Raw genomic sequence first — 11,971 nt, 5'->3', positions numbered from 1 at the left:
CACCAACTCTTAGCATAACTTGGCCGTCATGGTAACTGCCATAGACGGCTTATATCAGACAGGGCGGGCAATTAGCAGGTTCTAGTTTTCATTCGAAGCGAAAGTCGATAACAAGACAGCATTGAACTTTTAGTTGCATTTGAGGAACTATAAGTTCAAACGAAATCAAGGAAAATGGCTGTGAACAGGTTTTGATTATAATTGTTACATTGAAAATTAATCGAATAAAGCTATATATGTAAATTGAAATCTAACGAAAAATTTATTGTCAAAATTTTCTACTGATAGTATAACGTAAAACAAATTAATTGAAATAGTACAGAAATTAAAAATGTTTACTTAAACTTCGTTTCAAGATTTTAATATAATTAAGATTAACTAAAATAATATAGAGTTTCTAACTTGAAAAGAAAAAAAATCGATAAATAAGTATTTGGTTCCTTCACTTAATTATGATACCAATTAATGGCATTGGCAAATATGGTCGATAGATATGTTATATGGCAGTTTGTTAGTCTAAAAGCGAATAAATACTCATGTAACTATTTCCGTTTTTCAGCATTTCATATATTTTCTACTTGAACTGGTTATAAATTGCGTTCTTTACGACAATAACGTACAAAAATTATCTTTAAAGGGCTTAAACGGGAGACAACATTGAGATAAAAACTGGCTTTAGAAATATTATTCAGCTATCAGCATGATTATAATAGCAATATGTACCTAAAAATTACACCTACATGGAAAAACATTGTCTTATTTTAAATCACGAAAGTATGCTCAATTCCAAAAAGCTGTCCGCATAACTGTTCTAATAGTGTCAAAAGCGACACTATGAAATCCCGAAGTAATATAAACAAGTGACTTCACACGTTTCTGCATAACTTTTAGCATCGTACCTTATGGCACAAACGAATTCCTCGATTCAAGCCTGCCACAGAACTGAATCGTCAGCTTGGCGCCACTTTGGGGGCGAAGAGAGCGAGAGAGAAGAGGGAGGGTTGGGCAGAAGAGAGAGCCTTAGCTCTCTTCGTGGCACACTTCCATGTAAGAGGGGTCCCTGAGGACGTCCTTGATCATGTCTTTCAGCATGTTGTACCTCGGAAAAATGGGGTACATCCGCGCTCCCCGGTACGAGAGGTGCAGAGTGTGCACCACTTGTTTGAGATTGGCGTACTTCTTGAGGAGTCGGTACAGGTCGTTGATGAGCAACGTGTTCTCTTCCTCAATTTGTTGAACTGTTGATGCTGAAATACAAATAAAAAGAAACAATAATTAGTACAAAGTTTTACTACTACGGCAGAGAACAGTAGTAAGGCGAGGATTGAATTAACCATCCGAAATCTTTGGTCATATTCCCAAACCTATCATATTCAATGTAAAGTCATATTTCCGAACTTATTACTGTCTTTTTTCTGGCATTGTAGACCTTCGTCCACCCAAGACGCCCTGAAATGTCCCAGAGCTTTCTTCAGAGTAAAATGAATTTGAAGGAGAAGTCTCTACCTAGTGGATCTTGATCTTAATCGTTGATAGATAGGGCATCAATCTCAGTTTGATGTTGGTTTATTGTTGGTTATTACTCTGATTGGTTTATTGTCTTTGAGGACTTCTGATTGGTTTATTGTTTTTGAGGACTTCTGATTTGTCTATTGTCTTTCAGGACTTCTGATTGCCTTATCCTTTTCGGTTGTTAGAAAACATCTTATTGGCTTATGCTCGTAGGCATGGATAAATATGTGGTACAGATTTCCACTCAGAATTAATTTGCGGCCTGAAGAAGCCTGACAAATGTCAGCCAACAACATCCTGTATGGATCGATCACACCTACAAGCCCGGAAGTAGTTAAATTATTGACACCTGCCTTGAATCCCTGATTTTTTATGCTAGTATTTTCTGGCCAAAATCCCTTCGCTTGGGAGAAAGTTCAAGCTCTTTATGACCAAACTTTAATTCCACAGGAAAAAAGTTTGACTATACTATAGCAAAGTCGGCAATCACGAAGAATCCAATTTCTCTCAATAGAATTTCAGCATTGTTCTTACGATTTTGATAGCATGGTTTTGGAGAAAGGTTACAATTTAAGAGCTTGGTTTACCAAATTTAAAACTGCAGAAGTTGGTTGACATCATACGTGTAGAAGTTGCCAATGAACATTTTTCAAGTTTTTCAAACTGATGCCTTTTAACTTTCTGTTTTCAAACCTATGAATACTTTGATTTTTTGGTAATTTATTAGAAATACCTAAAAATACTTTGTCTAATATCAGACGCAAAAGTCATGCCAAGCGAGTAAAAGCCATTTATATCTGACACTTACAAATAGATTACATTAATTTTAGAGATTCGCTCCCGCACAAGAATATAAAACGTATCAATTCAGTGTGGGACGTTAATATGCCGATATTAAATTAAGTGGATGAATAATTACCTTTAGGTATACCTCATTAAGCTATTCATCACTTTTACAAACATGATGAGAAATTCCCCTTCTTGTTTTACCATACTCTTAATAAGTGGCTCCCAAAATTACTCTTTCATAGCATATTTAAAGGATTTCCGAAAGTTCGCACGTTTTATTTTCAGAGTAAAAATAAGTTGTGAGGTTATCTTAGAAACACGGAATGGGGAGTAGAATAGCTTTTCTTTTAAGAGTTGAACACGATTACTACTAAGTCTTTCAGTGAAGGTCTTTATTTAAAAAAAACTTTACTTTTGCATTAATTCTTTTATTTAGTTACTAGTGGTACCCGCACGGCTTTGCCCATAGTAGAAAATTAAAAGATCATTTGGTTCGCCTGTATATTTACAAATAATGCATGATGAATTTCTCGCTAATATGCTATGTTAATTTGCTCGTCCATGTTATGGTAATTTGCTCGTCCATGTTATGGTAATTAACTCGTCCATGTTTTGGTGATTCGCTTGGTGTTGCTGTAGAGGAATTGATTCCACCAATGGTGGCTTGAAATTGGAATAGAAAAAGAACCAAATCGGATTTTCAAAAAATCGCTTCTAGGTGTTCACCTCTATGCTAAGAAGTAATTTTGTGCCAAATTTCATTAAAATCGGCGGAACGGTCTAGGTGCTATGCGCGCAACAGTCATCCAGAGATTCAGACACACATATTTTCAGCTTTATAATTGGTAAAGATAAAAATTAATTTTTAAAACTTTTTCTCTGTAGAGATATTTTTAACATTGGGGATAACTTACGGTAAAGCAGTGGCACACCTAGCGCAGGTGACACCCCTGGCTGTAATTTAGGGTTACACCCCTCCACCCCCTCCCCCCCAAGAAAAAGGAAAGAAAAGTATGAACCTCATACGAGTTTTAGGAATTTTATGTAGTTTTTCTAAAGTTTAAGTAAGCTAATATAAAAAAGACAAATATAAATTATAACATTTTATGTAAAACTTGGCTTAGGCACATATGTGCTTCCTTTTCGTTGAAAAAAGTTTTCCCGTTGTTTTTAAAATTATTTCTTTTTAATGAATTCAAAGATTTCATCCATACATGCAAGTATTTTCTATCTTCTTCGTTCCTTGATTCATTTACGCTTAGTACTCTGCTGTTTTCGAAAGTCTTAAAAATCGGTTTTCATTTATTTCGATTCCTTTTTAAATGCTATTTCTCAGTTTACTATTTCCGCCATAATGCATGCGTTTCACTTCCGTTTACCAAAACGAACGAAAAAACAAGCTAATGCGTGCATCACATGACTTCCTTTTACTCCAATTTGTTGTCATTTTCCCATTTCTGGCAATTTTAATGTGATTCAATAGTTTACTCTCTAAATATCACCAACAATAGACAAATTGAAACCAAATTTAAAAAAAAAAGAAAAAAAAACCGCCAAATTTGTCGCCAAGTTGGCGACCGAAAGACTGGCGATATATTGCCAAATGTCCGACAAATTACAACACAACTTTAGTTTACATCGATATTAACGATGATTTAACTCCAAGAAGGGGCAAAAGACCCCTTTAGGAACATCCGATTGAGTAAAAATTTTTGAGTGAAAATTTTTTCGCGAATACAATACTTCCTTTTTTGTTAAAGGAAGTAAAAAATACTAGTTAATTATAAAGTTAACATACTTAAGCTTTTTAATTGTTGTCAAAAACAATGAAAAATAAGAGAAATTATAAAGTTAAAGTTTTTTCAATACATTTATAAAATTAATTTTAAGGTGGTATTTAAGCAAGCATATATTTGTTCATTTTTGTGCATTTTAAACTTTTCGAATGCTGCAGATTTTCGAGCTTTCTTTAATTCACGTCTAGTCATCAGTTTAAGAGCGTTTTTAAGAGTTTTTTTTTGTCACTGTGGTTTTTCAAAATTGTTTTTAAATTCGAGCATACGAACTTGTGATATTTCAAGCAGAAAATGGTAAATATAGGCTATTCTCTCTTTATGCGCGATGGGACTTCATCTCAAAGTAAATATTTGTCACATGTATTATAAACTTCCTCTAGAAACAGGATGTAACAATAGAATAGTGCTCAACCTACGGCCTGTAGGCCACATACTGCCGACAAAGTTGACCCGTTAGGCAGGTTTTTTTTTTTTTTTTTTTTTCAATGTTTCATTTCAAATACCGTAAACAGTCAAAATGCCACAAACCTAACGCCAAATATATAGAGAAGTTGGTTTCTTTGAAGCAGATGCAAACTTCTTATTAGTAACATAGTAAACATCAGTAATGATGACAATAATTTTTGCTTGCAGTTGTCTTTCTTGTTCCATGTTTTCCAGTGTTATAAAGAGAAATTTTAAAGGTTTATTTGTATATTCGCTTGCCCGCCAGAGCCATTTTAGTGATGAGAAACCCTCCGGTACCCCCCCCCCCCAAAAAAAAACGATTAAGCATCGCCTGGTAAAGAAATCGAAAATAAAAAAGCGAGGGGGGGGGGAAGCTTTAAAAGAAGTGAACCACTATTTTAAATCCTGGCTGCAATTCATGAATGGAACGAGCTGATGTGTGCATCACATGACTTCCTTTTACTCTAATTTAATGTCATTTCCCAATTACTGGCAATTTTAATGTGATTCAATAGTTTACTTTCTAAGTATCAAAACAGTGGCCAAATTAAAACAGATTTTAAATAAATAATTAATTTGAATTTTGACCTCTTGAGTTCAAATTATGTTTTTCGCAATCACGAGTGTGTGTCTGTATGTAGGCGTGTGTGTTTATGTGTGTGTGGGGGGGTGGTATGTGTGTTCGTGTGTAGGGGGTATGTGTATGTGTGGGTGGGTAGTTGTGTGTATGAGTTTTTGTGTGTGAGGGGGAATGTGTATGTGTGTAGGCATATGTGTTTGTGTCTGTGTGCAGGCATAAGTGTGTGGGTAATTGTGTGTAGGTGTCTGCGTGTGTGTGAATGTGTTTGAGTGTGTGTGTGTTTGTGTGTGTACATGAGCGTATGTATGCGTGTGTGTGTAAGTGTATGTATGTGTTTGTGTGTGTACATGAGTGTATGTATGCGTGTGTGTGTAGGATATTGACGCAACCTGGAGACGGTTTTCGCTAGAGGAACAGCATCGTGAGGAGCCGGTAGACGATGAAGCTGCACAGGATGCTGGTGAGAAAATAAAATGATAGCACATCAAAAGAGTCAAATAAAAGCAATAAGCAATCGTGATTGCTCTAAAAAACCGCCAAATTTGTTGCCAAGTTGGCGACAAAACTTGGCGACCAAGAGACTGGCGATATATCGCCAAGTGCCCGCCAAATAATAACACCACTTGAGTTTACATCGAAATTAACAATGATTTCCCCACAAAAAGGGTAAAAAGACCTCTTTAGAAACACCCGAATGCAACCAAAAGGGGAGGTGCACAACTCGATCCCACTAGGAGTCTACGTACCAAATTTCAACTTTCTAGTACTTACCGTTCTTCAGTTATGCGATATACATACGCACGTACGCACATCCGCACATACAGACGTCACGAGAAAATTCGTTGTAATTAATTCGGGAATCGTCATTATGGATATTTCGCGTGTCTATACTTTCTTAGGCACTTATCCACGTGTGATCGAGTCGAAAAAAAAAAAAAAACCTCAATATTAATTCGGGAGTGAGTAAAATGGAAATTAAGGTCTACTTTTTCGCGAATACAATACTTCCTTTTTTGTAAAAGGAAGTAAAAACTTTTGGCAGAAACAAATTCATTGTTTTATTATTTTTGTTCTTCTCAAGCGGAAAATTAAGATAATATAGAATTGGGGGAAGCAAAAGAATTTTGAGCAAAAAAAATCCATAGAAATTTGAGTAAACTAAAGATTACAATTCTGAGAACGAAAAAGAGCGAACTTAGAACATCCTTCCAAATTTCATCGTCTGGTGAATTTTAATCTCGGTGGTTCTGCGCGTTCGTAAGCCTAAAAATCCCGGCGGTTTCAATCCGCGATGGAAATACAACCAATAAAGAGCAGGGCTGTGAAGTGGATGTAATATGAATCTCTTTTTTTGCAGATATTGGTTTGCGAGAAGTTTGGCCGAATAAAACAACATACCTCCGTCAATTGGAGAAAGTGCGTTTACGGCTCGAAGGAGATGTAAGTCCTTGTAGTGATTCTTTCGTCTACAACTCCGCAGCTTTATATAAGAGGGAAATGCAAGCTCTTTCAAGGGAAATATTAGTTCTTGAGATTCGGTAGGAGCAAATAATGAGGAAGAAAGAAAATGGGTTTCTACATATTTACTCAAAAAATATTTTAGACGGCGTGAGAAGAAGAAGGGTATAATAATCCACGAAGTGTCGCGGAGTTTGAAAGGAATTTTTTGAAAGGAAAAAGAAAAGGAAGAAAAGGACGTTTGTGCTTAGCATGAAACGTTTTTGAATTTACAGAAAAAAAGGAAAAAAAATCAATTTTGTTAAATGCTTTGAACTAAAGCCCTATATCGAAGTTTGTAATGACACGTCCGCCATCATGGGGCTAAATTCAGCTGTCTTCCTATTTCTTCTATGATGAAGTAGCGTGTTTTGCTTCTTGATGGAGGTCTTCTCAATTGTAGATTAATATAAAGTAAATAAGGAACCACACACAGAAGCAAAACACGCTTTTCACCACAGCAGAAATAGGAAGAAAGCGTGGTTCAGCAATAAGATGGCGGACGTGTCGCTACTTCATTCTACTACTATTGGTACCCGCACGGTTTTGCCCGCAGTAGAAAATTAAAAGGCCATTTGATTCGCCTGTATATTTACAAATAATGAATGATGAATTTCTCGCCAATATGCTATGTTAATTTGCTCGTCAATGTTATGGTAATTTGCTCGTCCATGTTATAGCAATTTCCTCGTCTATGCTATGGTAATTCGCTTGGTGCAGAGGAATTAAATCCACCAATGGTGGTAAAAATAAAATCATAGAAAAAGAACAAAATAGAATTTTTGAAAAATCGCTTCAAGGTGCTCACCCCTATGCTATGAACTAATTTTGTGCCGAATTTTATGAAAATCGGCGAACGGTCAAGGCGCTATTCACGTAACAAACATCCAGAGATCCAGACATACAGACTTTCAGCTTCATTATGAGTAAAGATTCAGGGCTTTTAACAAAGGCACCTCCAACTAAAATTTTTGGGAGGACGAAATTCTCAATTTCCCGAATGGTAATATAAATTTAGCCGAATGATAAAATATGGGTATGCATACGCAAGAAAATTTAATGAAAGGGGACATTCGACATTTCCGAATGGCAATAATCTTACCAAATTTGAAGAATGGACAGACCAAATGTATGTAATAAAATTTTTTGGGAGGTCACAATGACCTCCCGTAACCTCACATCGGGGTGCTTCTGACTCTGAATGAATAGTTGATGTTCTGAACTCAAATTCCTAAATTGCTAATATCTGCTTGTTGGAGTTACTTGGGTAATCTGTGTTACGTGTCGTTGCGTCACTATATTGCCAATTCTGCAAATCGGTCATACTGAGGTCAAAATTTTAAAACGTAGCGTTTTCTTATGATTCAAACGATGAACTCAAGACAAAGTTGTTGTACTATATTCGTGTCTTATAGTTGAAGATACGTTCGCTTCTCAGTAAAATACTTTCTTTTACTTTTATTCTTCTTATTAATATTCTACCTTAGTTAATGCTTCTTAATTCTGTGTCTGGTTCTTGGACTCGACTTTTTGTTGATAAGATTGTTACAGTGCTGGAAATTTAAAAAAAAAAAAAAAAAAGCTCTGAAAATCACTTTATTCGAACATTATTTACACCAGCGGCACATAAAACATATCATTTTTTGGAGGAATTAGATGCAAGCAACTCTTTATTCTAATTTTATATATACATTCGGAAGAAACCAGAAGTGTGAACTTTTAAACTGCACGATTTTATTTTAAAGACAGAATTAAAATTAATTACAAATGTTCGAAGAATCCTTCAATTTCAATACAAGTCGCCAACTTCGATGTCGGGAACTTGTACGCAAATAAACCACTGAAGATTCTGACGAAGAAGTAATCCCAATTCCTTGCAGTTATTGGTTTGTAAAGGTGCAAGTGATAAAAGTGCCTCAATCGACGAAAGTGGGTTTTACGGTTCAATGGAAGGAATGTATTCCCGGTTCTACTGATCTCAGCACTCCCCCGCTGCTGTTTCATCGGGTTGAGATGCGAGTTTTAGCAGGATCTTATTTTTCGCAACTTCTCTAGAGCAAACAAATGAGACGAAAGAAATGGATCCAGGCAGCTTTCAAAGCGACTAATTCGTGCTTCCACTCCAAGAGCAAACAGACATACCCAGGGCTGATCGAAATAAGCTTTTGTTGGTGGATCGACGGAAAATTTATCTTGGAGCGAGTAGATCAGTTCTCAAGAACAAGCAACGATAAAGTTAAAAATTTAAAAAAAAAAAAAAAAACCCCGACTGTGAGTCGCAACAGTAGAGTCAAGAGGGAAAATTGAAAATCATTTTAAAAGCCTTATATTATTAAAAATCAATGTTAAATATTTTATGTGCTATTAAATAGAAACTGGCAATAGATAAAAATTTTATATCATTGCTTTTATTTTCCTTGTTCGTTCAACAATGAATTCGGTTATCAGTCGCGTGATTAAAGGCTTAGCTGTTATTAAAATCTGCTTTAAAAAACGTTATAATTCGAATTCTATGAAACATGGAAGTTCCAAGCACATTCTATCAGACTGAGAAAAAAAATTCTTTTTATTTTGGTATTAAATTTTAAATTTTTTTATATGTTTTCACAGCAAAAATCGCGAAAAACCTTTTAGAGATTTTTAATTAATATCTTTGTTAATTAATGCCATCCAAAGATGCAACCTAGCTAAAAACACTCTCGATCAATTCTCCTTTCAAACAATTTTTTTTTTCCCAAAATCGGTCCATCCGTTTAGGCGCTAGAGTGCTACAGACAGATACATAGACACGTCAAACTTATAACTCCCTTCCTTTGTGTGTCGGGGGTTAAAAATATCTACAAATGAAAAGTTACTACCTGACGATTTATAGTTCATTTTTATTGTTCGCGTCAACCATTGCCTTATTATTTTATAGTATTTTAAATACTGTTTAATTAATTTAAGTAGTAATGTTGAACACAATATTATTACTGCATCATTATTACTAGTTACAACAGTGCAATAATAATAGCAATGTATTTATTGCAATTATATAATAACTATGTAATAAAAATAGTTGTATTGTTATATGGTAGCAATGTAACAATAATAATATTTTTATTACCTTTATATTGCTATTATATAATAATACAATAACTACTGCTATTATTATATTGTTATGTAGTAACAGTGTTTTATTGAAACTACGTTGTTATAATAACAATATTGTTGTTTTTGTTACATTGTTATTATATATCATAACAAGTTTTACAACAGTGAAAAATGAAATAGTTTTACTGTTTTTTTTTTTGTCATATTGCTGTATTGCAATGCTAAAATTATATATTCCATTCTCACAGCGGCGCTATTCCACGTTGGTGGTGTAGTTTTTTTTAAATCTCCACTTTTTTTTTCTTTTTTTTTTTTTGATAGTGACAAAATCTTATACATTTTGATAATTTCCAAGGTTCACATTTTTCCTGTAGCTTGTCTTTTAGTCATTTCAAATTGAAACTTCAATTATAAGCACTTTTTCTGCCTAACATTATTTCCCCCTTTTTTTCTCTTCTCATTGCTGCTTAACAACTACAGCATTTTTAAATGACACATTTTACCGCTTAATACATCATGCGTATGTAATCCAATTCATACTACTTGCACAACAGTAATATATTCAATTCAGTTCATCTAATTGGTAGAACTGAACCTCTTCCCTCCCCCGTATAAGGTAAAATACCAGCAGTGGTCACTTCAAGTTTACTTATATGTTTTGAAGAAAGAAATGAACAGTAATAATGTAAATTTTTTTTGTTGGTACTTAATATAATCATCAGACTGCATCAATTTTATTCACCAGTTATTTGAATTTAAATTAAGTATTGTAAATTCTTTGGATGGGAGAATGTCAGGTGGTCACTACTGAAATGTTCAGATTTTGGAGTGTCGGCTAACGGATCAAATTTGAGCTTTGGGAAAAAAATGGATAAAAATTGAACAAATTGAAATTCTGACATTTTTAGAAATTGGGATGATTAAGGAAGAATTGAGCTATAATACGCTCATTGAGTTTTAAGAGAGGTAATTAATATTGTTGACTCACAGTTTAAAAATATACTTCACTGTGGCAACTACTAGTGTGTTTTAGACCTTGAAGTGGGCACTACTGAAGTACTGGACACTACTGGTGTTTTACGTTATGTTATGCGATTCAAACAGCTGAAAATTATTCAACCTTCATTTATTTGCTTTCTTAAAAAATGTTAAAAGCTAGATTTTTTTTTCCTTTCAGAAACTAAGACAGCTTTTCGATGAAAGTGAAGGATAAGTAGTGTTGGCTAAAACGGCTCGAATTCCTTCCCCGAAGCGTAAACGTATTTCCTCTACCATGTTGATGAAGCACTCTGTTATCCCTTCCAAGTTTCTAAACGAATGATTCCAAACGGTTCCGAATTACATCCTCTTTAAATCCTGTGTCACCCCTATTCACAGGATTGTTTGCATTTTCGTGCTTCAAAAGGATTTTTTTAAATCGGTAGGTGAAAAAAAGAGAAGAAAATATCAAGTCTCTATAGTAATCAGAATTTATTTCAAAAGTGTGGATCAACAGATATAACATATTTGAAGTAAAATGCTGTAAATCTGTTAGATCTTCTTAAGAAAATGCTTGTAAATTTTCAAGCAAGAAGAAAGCTAGAATACACTTTTTTTGGTAACATTTTAGACAATAACGGCTCATAGTGGCGCAGCTTGTAGTTTTACAGTTAGAAGTATTTAAAATTTTGACGGATTGGATTTGTCAAAGGATTTGTCTTGAAGACGTCAAAAAGTCTGTATTGACTTATGAAATGAATGACGTCTACGTGTTTTCAATGAGTCTGTAATGGCACATGAAATGGCTAACAACTTCTCGGAGACGTCGTCAATGAGTCTATAGTCTTTACTAATAATAACGTCTGGATCTCTGTCCGGATCTCTGTCTGGATCTCTGTGACACGCATAGCGCCTAGACCGTTCGGCCGATCTTCATTAAATTTGTTGTTCATTAATTTTGCACAAAATTAGTTTGTAGCATGGGGGTGTGCACCTCAAAGCGATTTTTCAAAAATGCGATTTTGTACTTTTTTAATTCAAATTTTAAGAACATTTTACTGAGCAAATTATCATAACATGGACGAGTAAATTACCATTACGTGGACGAGCAAATTAACATAACGTGGAAGAGCAAATTAATATAGCAAATTGGCGAAAAATTCATCATCCATTACCTCCAAATATACAGGAGAGCCAAATGACCTTTTAATTTTCTACTACGGGCAAAGCCGTGCGGGTACCACTAGTGTCTAATAAAATGAAAGATGTCTCATAGACA

General features: G+C 34.6%; 1 protein-coding gene across 1 annotated transcript in view; it reads right to left on the bottom strand.

Annotated features, from left to right (window-relative positions):
• Positions 1–1,020: 1,020 nt before the first annotated feature.
• Positions 1,021–11,971, bottom strand: part of LOC129219732 (uncharacterized) — a 105,978-nt gene continuing 95,027 nt past the window's right edge. The window contains exon 5 of the mRNA XM_054854021.1: positions 1,021–1,247. Coding sequence (XP_054709996.1) covers positions 1,021–1,247 — 227 coding nt within the window. The remainder of the gene's footprint in view (positions 1,248–11,971) is intronic.

Source organism: Uloborus diversus, chromosome 4, assembly GCF_026930045.1.
Source record: "Uloborus diversus isolate 005 chromosome 4, Udiv.v.3.1, whole genome shotgun sequence".
Lineage (NCBI taxonomy): Eukaryota > Metazoa > Arthropoda > Arachnida > Araneae > Uloboridae > Uloborus > Uloborus diversus.
The sequence above is the reverse complement of the archived record's forward strand: the minus strand, read 5'-3'. Positions and strand labels throughout refer to the sequence as shown.